This window comes from Carassius auratus, chromosome 2 (assembly GCF_003368295.1).
Source record: "Carassius auratus strain Wakin chromosome 2, ASM336829v1, whole genome shotgun sequence".
In the NCBI taxonomy this organism is placed as follows: Eukaryota; Metazoa; Chordata; class Actinopteri; order Cypriniformes; family Cyprinidae; genus Carassius; species Carassius auratus.
In genome coordinates, this window is record NC_039244.1 from 11,232,227 (window position 1) to 11,253,455 (window position 21,229).

A 21,229-nucleotide genomic window follows, 5' to 3' on the forward strand; every position below is an offset into this window, starting at 1 on the left:
TATATAATGTACAAAAAAAATGTATATAGTGTAATATATTGTTCATATTAGTCTCTCGGTTTGAGCTGAACCTGGAGTCTTTATATTTCACAACCAGAAGTGTTATGAAAGCCCTCTGGTGATATTTAATTGTCCACAGGGTGTGAAAAGAAAACGTTCCTCGCTCGTTGTCTCCATGCTTGTGATCTGAGAGTGATGTGATGATCAAAGCCTGTGGGAGATGATGATGCTGTGTTGTGAGCGTTATTCTGTCTTCTGATTGGCTAGTGTAATTATCTCGACACGCGCGCTGACAGCCAGAGCGTCCCATCTTGTCACGCGCTTGTGAACCACCAGCTCCCGCCAAAAGCCTTCAGTCACATCTGCTTCAGGTATGTATTAAAATGACCTCCGAAATGACGTGACATTCGAACTCGATCATATATTAGAACTCAATTGTTTGTAAACGTGTGTATCAAGGCGTTGCTCAAATGAAATCGAACGAATTTCAATCCAGCGGGGCAGAGTAGCCTACAGTGCGTTACAAACAGGACTTATTCCTAAATATAATATCAATGGAATTTGGTTTCTGTGAGGCTTTTGCGATTGGCTCATTACCGGTAATATATGACCCATTGTTTATTGCAGATTGTAGAGCCATATTATGCTCAATATTGCAATAATATTCACGTTTGACCTATTTTAGATTTTTTATTTAGAGCTTTACAGATTGTCATTGTGTTCAGATTTTAGTTATATGATATCAGTATTAACGAAGTGTTTCAATCAAACGAATTTGCACAATAGACATTTGTTACGTCCTTTTTTCTTACTGCAAATCAACCTTTCATCTTTTGCTTTAAAATATACGTTACGGTAGCTGCGCAGTATTAATATTTACTGTTTAATATTAGCCTAACGTACTGAATAGTTTTCACATTTGTATGGCAATTACTTTTCTAGATGTCAGGAATAATATAAAACGGACACAAATGTGGAATAACAATTATGGAAAATTAGTTTAAAATCCTTTTTAAATGAATGTTGTTCAGCTGATAATTTGATTTTTTTTCTGAAATAATGTTCATTACTTGATTCTAAGATTAATGTTTTGTGACTTTCTGTTGCATATAGAAATTTCCCTGATCTAATAGCCACTTTAAAGTTTAAAGCAAAACATTAGATATAAAAAAAGGTTTATTTTCTTATATTTTAAATAAGGTGTATTAAATGTTGTTCATTTTAACAGGTTTTTTGAAATGTTTGAGTGATAAAGGATGAAATAGTTGACACATTTTTGATTAAAGTACAATATAACCTTGTAAAATATTTGAAAAAATGAAATAAAAAATCTTAATCCTATATTTACTGTATCATGCATTTGTCTCATATCTAATGCAGATATGTGTATGAAAACATGGAGCTGTCAAAGAGTGGAGATATTTCAGTTGATCGAAAGAGGTCAAGTAAGGCACATGGCCAGAGTAAATGGCCTGAAGAACACAAATCTCAAACCACCTCGAATAATGGATTTGTGAATACACACAGTACTGATGAAAGCTCATCCTCACTGCCTGTGCCAGATACTCTGGACATACTGTCTCCAGGGGTTAGTGACAAGCTCTCAGAAGGTCATAGGCAGCTCCATGGCTCTTTCAGAAGAAGCAGAACCCATGACTGTGTGAGAGGAACGGGACTGCAGAAAGCTGAGAGCCCTGTTTACAAAGATGGAACGAACTGGTACCATCATCATAAGCTGGTGACCAGTGTCAGCTTTTCAGGATTCGAGGCGCCTCTAAGGCTGTTTCGTGAGAATCGAGATACATCTGGCAGCAGCCATGAATTCAATGATTACTGTAACCTAACACCTCAAGTGCCCTTTGTGCACTGCAAAGCCAAGTCCATTCCTAAAAAGAGGATCTCACTGAGGAAACATAGGAAGGCCATTAAGGACTTGTTTGTTCACGATAGACACAGACGTGAAAAAGCTATGTCCCCAAGTACACCATGTCATGTTACAGGTGAGAATGTTCCAACATTGAGGAAGATGGTAAGGCACCGAAAACGCACCACTGCAGGAAACGGATATAATGAACTCAGTGAGACTCCCTCCGATTCTTCCAGTGAATGTTGTTCTAATGTCGGTGAGGATGCTGCTTCATTAAAAAGCTTTGGATCTCAGGCTGGGTGTGGTGAGATTTTTGCTAATGAGTTTGTATCACCTGAGGGGGTCCTTAGCCCCGAGCACCACACAGTTGCCTGTGAACCTCTGAGAAAAAGCCCTACTACTATAGGTTTCCAGGGAGGTAATGAGTGTCTGGCATCTCCAGTGCACGCTGAGGTCCTGGACATGTTTGGGTTGTGGGAAACCCTAAACAGAACTTTGCTTTTTGGGCAGAGTTCAAAAGCAACAGGACATGCAACAAAACCCACAACCCCTATCACAGAATCTCCTTCCACAACCAAGTCTGAATATGTAACCACAAATACACCACGACCTGTAGAGGACGAGATCAGGGAATCAAATTCTGATGTGATAACACCCAAAAGTGATAACCGAGGGAACACCAGTGATGAGGGCTACTGTGATTATGTTTCTCCTGGTTTTGAGGACCACAGTAGAAGTTCCCTCACTCCAGTGCATTCCATTAATTTCCCTGGGGACACGTACAGTAGAGATGCTCTTTATGAGCTATTCTGTGACCCTAGCGAGGCTGAGATGACCTCGATCTTTAATGATGAGATCAATCTAACAGACAGCATTGTTGGCCAGTGCAGTGATCTTCCATTATCCATGTACAGCTTCCATGTTGGAGCAGAGGAGAATCTTGCCCCTCCTTTGGCTCAGGACTTTGTTGGTCAAAAGCTTCTGCAAAGTAAATGGATGGGGAAGGATTGCTTACTAAAGCTTTGTAACACTGAGATATCTATGGCTATGGGTATAGTTAATTGGCTAAAGAATAGGACTGACAATAGCAACCCAAAAGAGTTGAGATCTTCAAAATTGAGCAGTGATGAAACAAGAGATGAATGTGTGAGATGCCTAACGCAGTCTGCAAGGATTGGGAAATCAACAAAAGGATCAAGAAGTGTTAACAGTAGAGGAGACACAGCTGATTTCAAAGTGTCAAATCAGAAAAACATTGGTATTCTGCCCTCAAAACATGATGCAAACACAGTGATGTCAACCTTGGCTTCTCCAGAAAGCCAACCCAAGACCCCAGTGAGTGGTGTGTGTTTCAGGATATTCAATATCGACTCTCCTCAAACTCCAGGTGGAGATTTGCAGTCCCCAGTGGCAAGCTCTCCTGGCTCTGGGACAAGGTCTTTGTTTGTGTTGGCCTTAAACAAGGATTCTCTTTGTGAATCTTGCAAGAGTTCCCTGAAAAATGGAGTGAAAGATCTGCACCTGTGCCGTTCTTGTATATCCCTCATTGAGCACATCAAGACTTCAGACCTTTGGGCCCATGCCAGTTTTCCCAGGTCTACTCTAACTCCACAGCCAATAACCAGAGAGCTACTCTCTCCAACCAGCACCTGCGGGATACGAAGTGACATCAGCATAGCTTCCCTTGTTGAGCAGTGTGCTAGTCAGTTGTCTTCTATGAAAATCAACTTTACTCAAGCTCACTCAAACTGTGAAATAAGAGATATCATTGTACCTGAGCAAGGGGTAAAAAGGAACAAAGAACACTCTCAAAAATACATAAAGAAAAAGAAAAGGTCAGTGGCAACTTCTGAAAGAGGCTTGCATGATAGACCTCACTTGAAGACGTCCAGCTTTTCTGAAGATGTGAATCCTTCCCTTTTAGAGACTAAGGGACTTGGTTCTGATGATTTGTTGTTGGAAACTTATGGTCCATGTGTTTCTGAATCTGGTGATGCAGATGTATCTCAAGCTACCAGGCCTACATCTCTTCCTCTCATGGCCTCTGCCTCTCCAGATTTTCTTTGCAGAGAGGACCACCACATACACCATTTGAATAAGATGGAAGCGGGAAACCCATCCAAAAAGAAGCACAGATTACGGCATCACGGGAACTATACTGTGAATAGTGAGGGATCGTGCAGTGTCTTTCCAGGGGATATAACTGTAGAACGCAGATGCAGAATGAAGAAGTGAATCAGGTGCTGGATTTTTGTAATCAAGACTTACAGTAGCACATATTTGCACAATTATATGGTTTCATTTAATGTCAGCACTGTCACATTCATCCCTCCAATCATCAATCCATCAATCAATGTCTAGCCATTTGTCGTCTGTTGTGGTAATGTAACATTGTCTAAAATGTTTAGAACACTGGTCTCAAACTCAGTTCCTGAAGGGCCACAGATCTGCACAGTTTAGCTCCAACCCTAATCAAACACACCTGATCCAGCTAATCAAGGTCTTCAGGATTACTAGAAACTTCCAAGCAGGTGTGAGTTGGAGCTGGTTGGAGCTAAACTCTGCAGAGCTGTGGCCCTCCAGGAATTGAGTTTGAGACCACTGGTTTAGACAAATATTTGTTAAAATACACATTTTAAATTAAATATTAGACAATAAGTATAATACAATAATTGTAATATGCAGTCTAAAATATATTTAAACACTTGCCACACTGTAGGACACTATCACGGTTACACATCATGTTGAATATTCAGTTCATTTTCTTTTTATAATATGTTTGCGAAATTGCGATATTTTTTTGCTGTTTATTGTATCTTTCCACATCGCTGTAATCTTATTACAAGAAAAATAGAGCTAAGAAAAGTTTCATTATTAATGACTGTGGAGGTGCTTGAGAAGCACCTGTCCTATAGTGAGGGCTCAGAGGAAACATGTCACTTAGTCCTCCATCCTGCTGTCAAATTCTCACATGCCTTGCAGGTATACTCACAGCAAAGCACTTTCTCCTTCAGTTCACTCAAACAATGGCAACAATGAACAAACTGGCATTCTGTATTATAACAGGCTGTCAACTGCAGCAGCAGAGCATTATGCAGTTAAAAGAAATACAGTAGGAAAATTGGAAGGGTTTAACAGCATAATACTTAAAATATTCCTATGTTTTGTCTTTTAGAAGCATTTTCAAAGTAGTATATTTAGCACATTTTTGCAGATCAGGGTCTTTGAAACCTCTTTTTTAATTACATCATAAGGGAGTCAGTGGCCGTTGTTTTGTGCTTGTGTCAGGGGAAGTGTTTCCAGGCTTCCTGGGAATTATTCTGCTGTAGCTGGGTCAGCAGAGGTGCTTGAAGACTCTGATCTATGAGTTGTTTGGTGTGTGCCTCACAGAGCGTTGAAGGAATGAATAAGTAATTGGGATTTGAGAGGGTGGGAGGGTTTTAGTCATTTGGTCCGTTATTAGTACTGTCATTCAAACTATTAAAAAAAAAAAAAAAAGATCTGAAATGACTACAATCTCCTGTAACGAATTAATATGGAAACATTGATAAATTTGATGCTGCAGTTCATTCTTGGGGAATTGGGGAAGTCATGACCTAGTGGTTAGAGAGTATGATTCCTAACCCTAGGGTTGGGGGTTCGAATCTCGGGCTGGCAATACCACAATTTAGTTGCCCTTGAGCAAGGCATCGAACCCACTGCTCCAGGTGTGTGTTCACAGTGTGTGTGTGTGTGTTCACTGCTCTGTTTGTGTGTGTGCAGTTTGGATAGGTTAAATGCAGAGCACGAAATCGGAGTATGGGTCACTGTACTTGGCTGAATTTCATGTCACTTTTTTAAAAATAGTTTTATATTGCTTAGCTGTATGGGGCTGTGTTTTAATGAAAAATATATTATTTTTTTTAGCTTTTTGGTGATTAGGACTTATTATGATAATGCTGCTTGTTTTCAAACTGAGAGTGTTCATATATTAAATTAATGAAGTTTAAAGATTTTGTCAGTAATGTTTTGCCTTCAGAAAATGTTGAATGTAGGTACTGACTTCGATAACTCATCTTGACTTCGACTGACATCTCTAATCCGGGTAAAGTGGATTTTTATCCACCTTCAGTCTGTTTATCTTAACAGAGCAGCTTTAGAAGATAAATACACAAATTAAACCGGGACATCATCAAGAGAGCATGAGACAGGACTTTCTCTTATTTAGTGTTTGTATTTCTTATTGCAAGATCAGCGTACAATAAAAATGTGGATCTTGTATTTCCTTAGCAGGAAATGTGTCTGAATGTGGCCTGAGGTTTATTGCTCGGCTTGTTTTGGATGGTTGGACATTAGTAGTAAATGGTCTATTGACATACTTTTATTTCCTGCTCAGCTCTCAGTGGATCTTCACACAACAGACAGCTGTTTGCATACACATCTGGAAAATATGAAAGCGTGTATTCAGTCTAAGCCATCGTTGACTTGCAGTGTTCTGGGGGGCACAGTGTACCAAAATATGTTTTATTATGTAGTGACGCATGATGTTGGTTTTAATGATCCTTTATCAAAATGAGAGGATTACAGATAAAAAAAAAAAAAAAACTGTTGTTTTTACACTGTAATGTACAGTGTGGCCAATATGTGGCAGTACTGACATTTCACAACCTATGCGTTAGTGCAGAATACCCAGTGTGAGATTGAACACAATGTTTAAACCACCTGCATTTCTTCACCAGAATCAAACTAGGCTTGTCTGTATTCCCTCAAAGGTTTTTTTTTTATTTTTTATATTCATTAGAGCAGTACATTTTCTATGCATGCTTGTCTCATCTGATGCTGCTCTCCAGCAGTTCGGCTTGCAGCCAGAGGGGAAGGGGTTCATGTTGGCTTTGACCGGTGTATAATCCATCAGTGTGCTCCTGGGAGTGTTCTTAGCAACCCGGGAGCCACTACAGAGCAGATGTATAGAGCTGGCTGACTGCTGCCTATTGAGAGAGGTGAAGCTGAACAAGACTCTGTTCTGTTTTCTGGCTTAGAGAATAAGCCTTATGCTGTTAGTTTGGGTGCATGACGATTTAGTCCAGTGACATGGGACACAATGGGGGACTGTGTTAGTATTGAGGGATGGAATTAGCTATTTGTGCAGGACACTAGGTTGGAAAAGGAATAGACTGCACTGCTGGAACTCGAAACCCTTGGAGAGTTGGTTGATGCTCAAAGGAAAACAAACATTTGTCTCAAAGTAGAGTAATTAATCTGGTGCAGCTGCTTCAAATAATTGCCAATGACAGTGTGTGAAATTTACTCACTTCAGATGCTGAAAGAGTTTGTGAATAATTATATTATAGAATTACCCCCCCCCCCCAAAAAAAAAATAAATAAAAAATAAAATAAATGAAATAAATAAATACATAAAGGTAAATTATATTTTGCATAATCAGAAAATATTTTTTTTAGGATAATAAATGTATAATAATAATAATTATTATTATTACATTTTTATTTTTAAAGCACAATAAGCATCAAAATTCTTGTTTAGTGTCCAATCAGTCAGTCGGTCAGTCAGTCAATCTAATTCTCTTTATTGTAATGTGAAAATAATTATATTATTCTTTTCTTTTTTTTTCTTTTTTTTTTTTTTTGGTGGGTGACATGATATATTTCTTGGTGAGATTCAGCCTTACAGCTACTAGCTCATTAAAACGTTGATGTGTTTTCTAATTTCTCCTGTACAGATTCTGAATTTGTGGATCCTGGCCGTCTTAAACTCGTTTCTTCTGTCCAGTACCTCAGTCCTCTGGGCAGCTGACCTCTCTACCAGCTGTCAAAGTCTCTACCTTTCTTCCACAAGAAATCTGACATGTTTGCTCATATTACTGTCAACTCAGCAACACTGTGAGCCTGGAACAACAACAGGTCTGTTGATCTGTTTGTCTGAAAAGTGAAAAGTCACATCAGTGTTTTTCTCTGTCCATAGTGTTTCTGCAGTCACTGCTATTTTTTATTGCAAATTTATCGCTGGAGTTTTCAAACCGAGGATCAATGACAGTACATACTAGTGCAATAACTACACTTTAAAATCACTTTATTACAGTCCGAGGGACACATTTTAAACTGTTGTCTTAGAGAAAATGTATTGAATTTGACATTGTGGGAAGGTTAGCTTGTTTTTGCACATCAAAACAATCTGACAAGCTATTTGAAAAGCTCTATTCTGGAGTTTGGAAGAGAAACAGAGAGTTCCTTGAAAGGATTGGGACAGCTGGAGACATAGCAATGGAATCAATTTGAAAATTGCATCAATTCAAATTTGCATTTTCATTTGTCCTATTAGAGTTCAAAACAGAGATGGATAATTGTTTATCAGTGAATAAATGAGGTAAAGTAGCCCTTTGAAAGAATGCCTTTAATCTGGCTGATGTGACCAGAATTGATGAGAGGCACCAAAAAAAGGGTCCATTCATACATATAGTAGGCCTCTTCACAAAGCAGGCAGGTGGCACTTTTACATGTTGTCTTTGTCCATTTTGGAATGTAATTCTGCCAGTTCAGTCCTTTTTTAATTGGTAAAGACTTCAACTCAACCTAGACTGCAATAGTCCAGCCAGGGTTGTTATTGAACAGAATTCCCATATGACAAGTAATCTATACATGTCTGCACATCCTTCTTTGAGCTGACAGTTATCTACTTAAATAGACATCTGCACATCTATATTTAGGTGGCTGGTTATCACTGAAGTTAACTTCTAAACCATTTATTTATCTTAATTGTTATGGATGTATAGGAATAGAACACATTTTTGAAAAAATGGTACCTTTAGAAGTGACCTATATGTGCATGCGATCCTTGCTCTAAACAAAAGGAAGCCAAAGGGTCATTTCGAAGAAGCCCTTTCTGCTAAAACCTTAGCAGCTTTTAGTAAAGTATTGTATTTCAGGGCCTCAACCTGTTTTTCATTACATCAGCATCAGCCATAACAACATCTGGTACAGGGTTGGTGTCAGTAAAAAAATATATATAAAATATATATATATATATATATATATATATATATATATATATATATATATATATATATATATATATATATATATCATAATGTGTTACATGAATTTGTAGGCTATATAAACTTTGTAAAGTGCAGATTTTTTGGGAATGGTGTATTAGGAAGGTTACTTTAAGTCACCTCTTAGTGCCATTATATTCTTTTCAAGACAGGGCAGCTGACAATTATCGTAGTTCTGTGCAATATATTGGAGTGCTTGCTTTTGTCACTGAGTATTATTAAAAACCTATTTATAAATCCATATGCATTTAAATGACATTGTTTTTGTATTTATGGTGTACTAATGGTTGATTTCACACTCAGATTTGGGCTAATTCAAAGCTGAGGTGTCAGCACTGTATGTATTGACTATAGCTCAGACATTGCTTAATAGACTGAACAAAAGCTAAGCAAACAACAGAGTGACTGAACGGAGCCCTGTATGAGGCCTGGTGCCGGCTGTGCTTTAAGACTAAATCACATCAACAAGTCTGTCAATAAATCTGGGTAGAAAAATGACTCTTGCCACTTTTTCTCTAAATGCATTACAATAATCTTAATATAGTACAATAAAGAGTGTAATGTTATTGTTTTGTTTTTAATGCCCAGGGATTTCAACCAGGGGAATGAGAAGATACTTCAGGGGGTATGATATGTGAGATTAAGAAATAGTTGACCAAAAAAAAAAAAAAATGCTTTAAATTTTGTTTGTTTGTTCATAGGAAACTATTTGGGTGGATTTAACTTTATATAGCCATCAGATCTTCTGCAATGAATGGGTGCTGTCAGAATGAGAGTTCAAACATCTGATAAAAACATCACAATAATCCACAAGAAATCTACACAACTCCAGTCCATCAGTTAACATCTTGTGAAGCGAAAAAATGATAGTTACAAAAAGATTGTTAGTTACAAATAAATTTACAACAAACAAAACCATTAAAACATTCAGGCTAAAATGAGTCCTGTGTCAATAAAACTGCTTTCTCCAGTGAAAAAGTCATCTCATCTGAATCAGGAGAGAAATATGCACAGATCAAATGCTGTTTACAAGCAACAACAATTCAAAGCAGCTTTTAACAAATATTTTTAGATATTTTGATATGACAACAGGATGGACGCTTTCACTGGAGGAAGCATTATGGATTATGTACTGGTATTTTGGCCAGGTTTGAAGTTAAAACTCCTTGATAGATTTACTTTTTTTTGCAAACTCAGCTTTGTGCTCTACAAGCCGCTGATTTACTAACTGCAGTCTTGTACATAAGGGTTTCTGTGATGTTATTAGCAGCTGTTTTTGGCTGTAAATCAATCTGATGGCACCCATTCACTGTAAGAGATTCATTTGTGAGCAAGTGATGTAATAGTACATTTCTCCAAGTCTATTCAGATGAAGAAACTCATGTAGCTACATGTAGAATAACTTGATGGTGAGTACATGTTCAGCAAATTTTCATATTCAAGTTAACTATTCCTTTAAGATAATGATTTTTTTGTTCTTAATTTAATAATGTTATACTAATATTGTTTTATAATCTTTGATTGGTCTGTGTCTGTATGAGAGTCATTGTGTATGTAAAGCTGAATACTGCATTTCTTGACAGTAAATGATCTATTATTGAAAAACAAAAAGCTGAAAATATGCAACTGACTTCAATTTACATTTGCATCAAGTTCTTTACAGTGCACATGAACGCGCATAGGTGGTTTCATTGATTTTAATCTGAGCCTTCCAGTTTGGCGCGTGGCGCTGCATGCGAAAACAAAGCCTTTGATTGGTCCAATAGGCGTTGACGTCAGAATTCTATCCACTAACGTTACTCTGACGGACGCTCGAGCGCTTGCAGTGTACGTTATTGGGGCTGCTTGGTGGGCGCGTTCTGGTTTGTCCTGTCGCGTCGCGTCGCTCGTTTACTGTATAATGTAAATGCCAATAGAGGGGAAATTGTATCTGAAACTTTCACTCCTTGCCCCCGACTGTCACCGACAAACAACGTGGGACGCTGGAATTTCTTATACCACACCACAGACACTTTGCACTGTTTTTATGCATCGCCGCGTCACAAGTAACGTTAAATCTCTCGTTTCGCGGAGCTAGAAAATTTGTGCAGACTACTGACAGCGGTGAAGTAAACACTGCACTCTCACCCGCGGTTGAGCACTCACTAATGTCATGCACAGTTCAAGAGCCTTTGCCTTCTGTGACACTCAGCGGACGTAATAACAGCCAACATGAAGCAGACTGGTACAGCCAGAACGCTTTGACTGTTCTAAAAGACTTTAAAACTTGTTGAAATCCTTGTTAACATGGAAGAGGCAGGCGCTGGGAACGGTCCTGGGACGCTGGGCACGGAGCTGCAGCGCTCTGAAGACGGAGGACTGGATGAGGTGCAGATGCATCTCGCCTGCTTACCGGAGCGGTACATGAGAGCCAAGTTCTCTCTCTCTGCGTACATACTTTGTTTGACGCTAGTAAAGTTGTGTCAGGTAAGGCATGTTGCATTTGAAAATACAATACAATTAAGAAATAAACAACATTCAAACGCTTCATAATAAAGTACGTTTTTTTTTTGTTTTGTTTTTTACTTTTTAAGTTGTTCAACGTCTGACAGTAATGATGTTTTGCTCTTTGCTGTTTCTTAAGTATTATAATATATATATATATATACTCAACATAAATGTTCACTGCAAAAATACATTTGTTACTTGTTTTGTCTTGTTTTCCAAAATAATAATAATAAATAAGATTAAATTTAGTGACTTCTTGCTATATATATATATATTTCTCAAGTTTATTTTTCTTATATCATTGACATTTTAATTTATTAATACATTTTGTATTAAGTATACTTTTAAATAAGCTTTTAAGTAAAATGTATCTTCACAGTTCACTTAAATAGCTGTGTAGAATAATTTTTTTTTTTTTTTAAGTAGAAATGTATGCCTCAAATAAAAAGTGGTCATAAAAAGTGTAAGTATAATTATTATTTAGGACATGGGTTTTCAGTCTTTACAGTTTTCTTAGCATTTTAATTAAAATGATGTCAATACAACTACATTTAAATCAACTTTTGATTTACTGAGGCCCCCCTGGAAGTTTGCAGAGGCCCCCTAGTGTGCCCCAGGCCCCTGGATGAGAACCGCTGATCCTGAGTATGGTCTTGTTTATAACAGATAGTGAAGGTTTGCTTTACAGTAGATTCCCTCTCAGTCTAAAAGTTTCAACTGCTTTGAGTAGAGTCAGACCCTCCACCTGCTCTATCCCGGGGGGGTCTGTTAAGCTCATCAGTATTTAACTACCCAACCCTTCCCTTCAATCGCACCCCTTTTGTATCCCAGTAATATTATAGTATGATGCAGTTGAAAGGTGTGAAATCTCCATCACTGAAACATCTATAATGGCTTGCTGACTGCATCCATGAGCTATCCAGTTTTGAACTGCTGCCATTTGAAGCTTTCCATGAGTGTAGCAGCTGTAAATCACAAAAACCTCTCAAGGTTTATGACCTATAAGGGGTTTATCTGGGGTTTAGCATTTTTTATTCTAAGCAAGGTGTAGCTAGCCTCTGCATGCCCAAAACATCAGCAACAAAGTGGTTGATGGAACTATTTAGGGAATAAAAGACTGTAGATTGCATAATTAGTATTTTTTTGGTAGACATTATCAATTCAAAGACCTTCAGTATTCATGTGAGTCTTCCTGATGTGTTAATGGTTTAAAATGGCTGAAATCTGACAACTTAATCTGGTTTAATAAAAGATGATATAAATAGTGTACCTACCTTTTCGCAGCCTTGTAATGAGACAGAGTCTCAGGTCAGAGGTCACAGCACAACCTTGAACTGGTTTTGATTGGCTAAAGAATGAACACTGACATTGAAGCTCAGCAGGAGCTTTTCAACTTGGTAGAGCACCATATGGATGGCTAGTAGATCAAACAAAGGCATGTATTTATAAAGACATTTATGATCAATAAAAAAAACGCACAAGAACCAGTAGCTTTTAACAAGCACCACTGTTTACATTTTTCTCTTTCATGTTTATTTGGTAACATTACTTTTAAATATAGAAGGCTTTAATACTAATTTCATCACAATATACCTGTTTTTCCTCAAAAGAAGTCATAATATTAAAGATGTGTATTGAAGAAAATCTTGTTTGTTTAATTAAACATATTTTATGATTGTTGCAATAATGCTGTACCAGTTCCCTGGTTTGTACAGAAATGTTAGTACTGTAATATAACACACACGTTTCCTTTTTGTCTCCAGAGATTAAGACCGTCGCCAGTTCTTTCCCAGGTAAGCTTGGTCTTTCTTTTGAGTTTGATGAGCATGATTGAACTCTACAGAAAAACGCACATAATTCACACTGTATCCAAACCATACGGAGTAAATTGTTGCCATAATACCCATTCAGTTCATTTAGATTGTTTAACCACTGATGCAGTGAGAGCTTATTATCTAATACTCTTAGATCAGTCATTTTCCATTTAATATAAGGATCCATTCATTTGAATTTAATCCCAGTAAGTGTCTTTCAGCCAAAGGGTTTGATGTAATCATCACTGAGGAGCAAGCGTGCACCATCAGGACATACTGTGCTTCTCCTCACTCGCTGCCAGAAGCTTATCTGCCTTAACCCCTGCAGAGGCTGTGCCTTAACTTGTCGGACGTTGCTAAGGACTTGTGCAATGCATTGAAGTCTAGTGTCTGCAGATGATTGGTGCACTCGCCTGATACCACGAACAAGATTTGCAATGTGTCGTGTTGTGCTGATCAGGTATGAACAAGCCAGAAAATGATCTTGGTTTAATCATTGTGGTTTCAGGCAGTGTTGTCTCTTATTTAATGCAATGATTAGTCCTGATAGTTTACCACTCCTCCCTACAGCAGTAGTTGTTGATTCCTGTAGAACAATTTGTTCACTTCCTTCCTTGTTTTATTGAAATGTTACCTAATATAATTGCATAATATTTTTCATTCGTTGGGAAATACATATTAACAGTCATTCTGAATGCTTGTTCGCAGGTGATTGTTAGTTTTTGCCTCGACATGATATTGTAGGCACTAATGATGTAATTTTTAGGCTGAGCTGTGATTATGTTGAGGTTAGGGGTCAGGTTAAACCATCCTGCAGAGGTGTTATTATAATTGGCATAAATATGTTTTGTTCAAGTTATGTTCAGCTAAATAAGACAGAACTTGATGCGTATGATCATAGCCTGTAAATTCCACCCATTCAGATAGCTTTGGGTGAAGGAAACCTTGTTTAGAGTCATGACAATTATTAGGACCCTTAATCCTCTCCAGAGTTATTCTTTAAATTGACTAAATATTTGTAAAAATATAAAATAAATTAAAACCCCACCTCAATGATATTCAGAGACCCAAATTGAAGAAAATATGCAATTTGGTGCAGATGCTGTTTTTATATGGCAAAACGTAAGAAAGATGGAATTCTTTTACATCATAATTGTGTTTAGCAAGCTACTTAGATAAAATACATATAAATATAAGTTGTCACACTATATCTCCTAATTATTTGTTGTTATAAGCTTTTAAATGCTTGGTTTTATTATCAGCTGGTAGTTTTTACTGCTGCGGCCAAAATACAATATTTAATGTACAACAGGTACAGCAAAGTTTGATCATGTTTAAAATGGAAATGCATTATAAATGTGTAAATCACATGTTATACAGTAGCCATTATAGGGTTAAGTATGTTGGGATAAGAATTTGACCCATTTATCCCAGCAGATTTGCTGTTTTTCTGGTTGGTTTAGTGGTGTAGGGTTTGCTACACTTCTTGTTGCTGTGTGAAGTACAGATTTGTGTTAGATTTGTGCAACACATATAGATTAAATTTTTGTGCCATTTAACCATACAATTTTTAATTGTGTTCTCTGTTGTAGTATATGGGTCTATTTGACTTATTTGAGTGATGGCATCTATTGTGCCATCCTCTTCTCTAGGCAGAGCTCTTGATATGGTTGACTGCTTCACCTTTACTACATTCTCCATACTGAACTTTAGATCCCACAAAGAGATCTTGGCCTCGCTCTGCTTCTCTTACAGATCTGCTTATTGACACTGAGAGTGTGAGGCACAACCTTTCAGTCACTGTCTGGGTGATTTATGTAGCTTTCTGTTGTTGATCATTGAGCCAGTAGTGCCTTTTGGAACATCTGGACTTGCTTTGGCTGTACCTCAGAATTTTCTTTGGAATGAGGTTACATCTAAACACCAATAAAGCATTGTGAAGAAAAGCACTTCTACAAGATCGCTGAAACACTGCTGTTCACAAGTTTGGGATCAGTGTGATTTTTTTTATGTTTATGAAATAAGTCTATTATGCTCAGCAAGGTTGCATTTATTTGGCAAAAAAATGCAGTAAAACCGTATTATTAGGAAATATTATTACAGTTTAAAATGTATTTTATTCCTGTGATGGCAAAGCTGAATTTTTTGCATCCATTACTCACGTCACATGATTTTTCAGAAATCATTATTATTCACTAATATGCTGTTTGGGTACTACAACACTTTTATTTATTTATTTATTATTATTATTATCAATGATAAAATACTGTTGCTGTTAAATGTCTTTGTTGAAATCATGAGCCCCCCCAGAATATATATATTTGCAGTGCATACAAATACAAATATCAAAAGAACATTTTAAATTCAGTAAAGTATAAGAATTACATTCTAATTATAATATTAAATATAGATTTATATATTTATGTATTTTAAACTGTCATTTAAATACAACAAAAAAGCATTTTATACTAAATAGAAATAATTATGCAACCTACTGAAGTTAAAAACAGTTGCCTTTAATGAAAGGGATTTTTGCAGAAGATGAAATACTGGTAGAATTTCATGCTTTTCCAGCTCAGCTCTTCATGTCTCAGCTTGTACCTATTTTACAGAAATAAAGTCAGCTGTGTCACTTAAATCCTTTTCTGGGTGTTTAGCATTTAGCCTTTGAGTATTACAGGTGTCTCCCACAATACAGGAGTGTATAAGATGTAGATACTATACCTTTAACATTGGGGTTTAGCTTAAATGCATGTCTTTATATTTGTATATCATTCTAATGGTTCCATCTGCACAGTTTGCTCTCAGGGTTAAATATAATGTATGCATTACAAAGTATTTGCATGCTTTAAATGGTGCACCATTATATTCAGTTAGCCTGAAGTTATATTCTTGGATTTCTGGTCACATGCTCCTGTAAAGTATGCTTTGAAGGGTTGTGCTCTTACAGGCGATGCAAGCTAGAGGCATGAGTTATAATGCCACAAATATGCAAATAATGCAGCATCAGTCATAAACGGCTACATTATTTCTATATTACATTATTAGTTCGTGGACTGGAGGAAGAACCGGTCACAATGTTCATGACCCAGTGCTGAACCTCAGGCTTGGCTTTAGACTGCTACATGGCTGCGGCGAGCTCTCATGTGGCGCGCGGATGATAGTAGCGAACTGCCAGGGTAAACTTCACCCTGGGTAAAGTTCTCTGGATACATGCTCCATTATTACTCTCCTTAGACGTCTTTAGACAATGGGTTAAACACTACTGTGCTCACTAAAAATGTCTGGGAACCACAGAGATGTGAAAAGAGGAGCTAAAGAGAGTTGGCAGTACTTGCATTGCTTCTGTGCTTCGGATCTTTCCTCTGTGGATTAGCTGGAATGACAGAGTTTTGTCTGTGCTTTTGAAGTTCAACTCATTTTTACGTGGTCCGTTAATCAGTCAAGCATCGGTAAGAGCTCCTCATTATCATGTACCGCCCCGCTTGCATTGTGACCTCTTTCAGCTCCTGACTGACAACTTCCCTCTGTGCTCGCTCCCCCTCAACCCGCCCATCACTGAATAACTGATTTTGATCACTCACAGTAATTAAAGTCACATGTCTTGCGGGAACAATGGCCTTTCATTTGGCGGCTGCATTCATTATCTATAATATGTATAGTATTTAGTGCATGATTTGTGCTTCATACTAGGTGAGACAGAGGGAGAGGGAGAAAGAGAGAGAGCGACTGATTCAGGGGTATTTGTTATGGCCTAAACAAAGAGATCTGGAAGTGCTTGCTTTTCTTTTCATTCCCTCTCCTCTTAGAATAAAGCGACTTCTCACGCACGCTCTTCTTCTTTAGAGGTGGTTGCCACAGGCAAAGAGCTGCAGGAGGTGTGCCAGATTTGTACGGGCAAGCTGTTTCTTTATTTCATCTTGCCTCAAAGCACCAAAACCTGCTCAGGTGGACTATATAGACTTCATTTATGAATGTTGACCTGTGGATCATGACTTTGTTGAGTCCTTATCAAATGGATATAATTGGACTTTTAAACGGGAGTTGATGCTTCCTTCCGCTTACAATTGTTCAGTGATTGTCAGCCTGGGGGGTACTTGGAACGATTTCAATTTTGTTAAACCCAGAAATCAGACATTGCAATACAGGATTACTGAATTAAAAATGTAAACTATAAATTATAATAACAAAAGACTGTCGTTCCGTGAATTAGTGGTGGGAATTTTTCAGTGTTGGGAATCTTTCTGCAGATTACATTATTGATGAATCATTTACTCAAAAGATTCATTTAAAAATTCTGATTAATAAAACGTAAATGTCTTTATGAGTGAGTCATTGAATTACTGATTATTTAAAAAATGAATAGATATAATAAATGACTTAAATGTCTTCATGAGTGAGTCATTGAATTATTCACTCAACCAGTTTTAAAACACATTTATTCAGGAAAGTCACTGCTGTGTTTTGTTGCGAAACACTCAACAGTCAATTCTGTTTTCAATTGAGTTTGCAAGTTAAACCTCTGGGGGAAAAATGATTTGTCTTCGTTATCTTTAGTCAGAATCTGCTTTCTTTATGGAATGGAGTTCCATTTCTAATGATGTCAGTTTGAGCCGAACATCCTTAAAATATTAAACTCTGAGTCTGCTGCGAACAAGAGTTGGTGTAGATGTGCACAAAAAATCATGCCCCGTCCTCTGTTTTTTTCTCATTTAATTTAGTTTCACTCAGAAATACACAACTTCTGGGTGCAATTTCTGGTTAACGCATACTTTAAAGGGAAAAGTATAGGGGGCCTCGACTAGTTTGATTTTAGTTTAAAAGTAAGTTATTGTAAAAATGGCCAGTAATGTTTAGTAATATTAATGATAATACCTAAGGTCTGGTGTCAGTGAAAGGATACTTGTACATGAATGGGCTCTCAGGAAACCTAATAAGACTAAAACGTCTATACAACAATTTATTTTTCAAAACACTTTACCTGAAAGAATGCGTTTTATATTCCTTCCACTATTGTCCACCTGTTCTGCAAGTTTGATTTCTTTAAAACACTTGTTTGTAGAAAATCTCACAAGGATACGCTGCCTTGAAAACACACTGCTATGAAAATAAAAGGAGCGCACCGACTTTACCTGTCAGACTGCACTCAGAAATGATTAGCATCCTCTGGGTGAAAAGATCCCTGTGATTGGTTCTTTGTCTTTATTCAGAAAACCTCAATTTCTTAGCGGCATCGGGCTTCCCTGACTGGCTATTTTCTCTTGTTTCGTTCTTTCCCTCCCTTTTTCACTCCGTGTTCTGGGATGGGCTTCCTCCTCCTTTGTTTTCGTGTCACAGTTTGAGGCACAGGCGGTGGAGTGAGTGCACTGTAAGTCTCCGTGCTTGAGGAGCAGTCGGGGCGATGAATGGACTCTGGGAACCAGTCTGGCTGAACTCAGATCAGCTTTCTGAGGAGAGTGACTGTTAGGATGCCAAACAGAGGCTGTGACCACAGAGACATGGCACAGGTATGTCTGAGAAACTACTTGATGCAAATCTTGTTCTGGTCAGTTTAGCAATCAATTTTCTTTTTGGACATCAGATGACCATATTGCAGTGTTTCTTGGCTTTACTGTAAAAGTCTCATTGATGTACACTTTGCGGCACGGACACCTGTATAGGGGTCAAACACACTGTGCTTTGTTCAGCCATGTTATTTCGCACCACGCTGTAATGTAGCCACCAATGTGTTTTGTTTTACACTGATAGGTTGGCAATTGTTTAGGCTTTTTCTTTAGATGTTATGATGTAATATGTCATGGATAGAACCGTTATGGCAGTTGTGCGTTTTATTTTTGCATTGTTAAGCCAATAATTGTGTTTGGTGTATATAGGCTATTTCACACTTGGACAGTTTAGTCAATAAAACTCTTTTGTTTGGATTCCATGACTCGGTTCATCACGCAGCATTGGCCCTTGGGAACTCTTGTTGTATTTAACATGTGAATTGGGTAAATTTGAGTTTTGAGATCATGTTTGTATCATACAGCGCTGATGTAGTTCTGTGTTTACATGCTGCATGCTACTGTTCTCTGTTTGATTGAGAATTATGTGCGTTCTCCAGTGAAATATTAGAAAAGTTACTCTTGCCAAAGTTACCATGTTTAGTTTGACAAATTGCGTATGAAATGCCCATTTAATGGTAAAATCTGAAGAAAATATATATGATTATACATACTCTACGTAATTAATAAAAAAAAATTAATTAAATACAGTTCAACAAAGACTACTTAAATACATACAGAAATATTAAATAAATACTTTACAATTTAGGGATTGGGGGTTTAATAAGGAATATATAATATAATATAATGATAAAACAAGCAGATTCAAACTTATTGATGTTATTTAGCCTTGAAGCTGTTTTCTGCTTCATTTCCCAGACTTCCTATTGGATTAGTTGGGCAAATGAAGAATTCTTTATTAGTCTTGCTGAGATGTTCTGATGAGCTCCTGAGTTGCTGAGTTCAGAGTTAAAGCTCAGACAAACAAAGCAGCAGAGATCACCATCCATCCGTAAACTACCAGTTGTTTTTATAGCTCTGATTTAGTATCACAGCAGGTACAACTACAGGTGTTGAATGACATTGTAAGATAGCTTGATAGTAAAACTGGATACTAATGGCTGGCACTTGTCAGAATCGTACACAAAAGATAGACCGAAGAGAGCAGAACAGCTTTTAGCCATAAATGTTTATAGTGTCTTATACAGAACTAGTTTCAACATTTGTGTCTTCTCCTGTCCTTTGGGATGTAGCTGGATAGTGAGATACATGAACAGCTCTGGAAGATTTCTGTTGTGCTCATGCCGATGGAATTGTTGCTGTGTCAGGTACAGTAGCATTCTGCAGCTGCTAGTGTCCGTCACGAAACAGCTGTTGTTTTTATCATTGATATCATATCTTTTTTTCCCTTTTTTTGCACAAAGCCAATTATAAAAGTGCTTTAGGACCACGGTTCAGCATAATAAACAAGGCGTGGTGTTGTTTCAGTGTTGTGTGGGGGTCATGAATTGTGTTTCATCTGTCCCAAGAGGAAAAGAAATGTGGAACGTTCCAGTCTCGCCCTGTACTGCCTGCCAGCCCCCCAGCCCCCGTCTAGTCCGGACTCCTTCAGAGCCAGAGAAACATCCCAGAGTGGGTCTGATTTACAGTAACAGTACGTCAGGTTTTGCATAAGTTTGCTCACAAAAGCCTCTGTTCTCTAGTTGGCAACTGTCAACTGTGCTGTTCCCAGGGGAAAACAGCTTCTATGGACACTGGAGATGAATGGTGCTGAATACTAAATAGTGTGCATAATGTCCACTAGGGGTTGAATGGTTTAACTTTTTCACGGTTTGGTTTTAGAGTCACGGTTTCGGTACGGTTCAGTATGTGCTATGTTTATGGAAAAACTATACTTGAAAAAAAAGAAAAAAGGATTATTCAAACTACAAGCAACAGCACAAATAAATACTATAGAGTAAAGATACAAAATTAACAGTGATTTTAAAACTTTTGTTATGCATTAGTTTTAGATACAGAAATGTAATAAAGTAATCAAATGTAAAACAGCACTGCATATTGGACTGAATAAATTCAATATTATTCTTTATTAAAGTTACAAAAACTATTCAATCAAGAGGAGTGAGTGATTTCTTTTCGATTAATAAAGAAGTGACATACAGCCAAGTATGGTGACCCATACTCAGAATTTGTGCTCTGTATTTAACCCATCCACACAAACCGTGAACACAAAACACCATGAACACACACCCGGAGCAGTGGGCAGCCATTTATGCTGCAGCGCCCAGAGAGCCGTTTCAGTGCCTTGCTCAAGGGCACCTCAGTCATGGTATTGCCAACCCGAGACTCGAACCCACAACCTTAGGGTTAGGAGTCAAACTTTCTAACCATTAGGCCTTGACTTCCCCTTGAGAAAGAGAATGCACTCATCCAGTGCACTGATACAGTAGGCCTACATTCAGCCATTTA

General features: G+C 37.7%; 2 protein-coding genes across 5 annotated transcripts in view; both read left to right on the plus strand.

Moving 5' to 3' along the window:
• Nucleotides 1–29: 29 nt before the first annotated feature.
• LOC113115578 (uncharacterized) lies at nt 30–8,842 on the plus strand. The gene is made up of 3 exons (XM_026283155.1): nt 30–371; nt 1,381–4,107; nt 7,585–8,842. The coding sequence occupies exon 2, from the start codon at nt 1,397–1,399 to the stop codon at nt 4,100–4,102; it is 2,706 nt and encodes a 901-aa protein (XP_026138940.1). The 5' UTR covers nt 30–371; nt 1,381–1,396; the 3' UTR covers nt 4,103–4,107; nt 7,585–8,842.
• A 1,895-nt stretch (nt 8,843–10,737) lies between these two features.
• Nucleotides 10,738–21,229, plus strand: part of LOC113115589 (rho guanine nucleotide exchange factor 4-like) — a 76,377-nt gene continuing 65,885 nt past the window's right edge. For 3 of the 4 annotated variants that reach the window (XM_026283162.1, XM_026283166.1, XM_026283169.1), the window contains exons 1-2: nt 10,738–11,382; nt 13,167–13,196. In XM_026283162.1, coding sequence (XP_026138947.1) covers nt 11,203–11,382; nt 13,167–13,196 — 210 coding nt within the window. In that variant the 5' untranslated portion in view covers nt 10,738–11,202. Of the gene's footprint in view, nt 11,383–13,166; nt 13,197–18,536; nt 18,725–21,229 lie in introns of those variants that run through there. The other variant, XM_026283168.1, reaches the window with a different exon arrangement.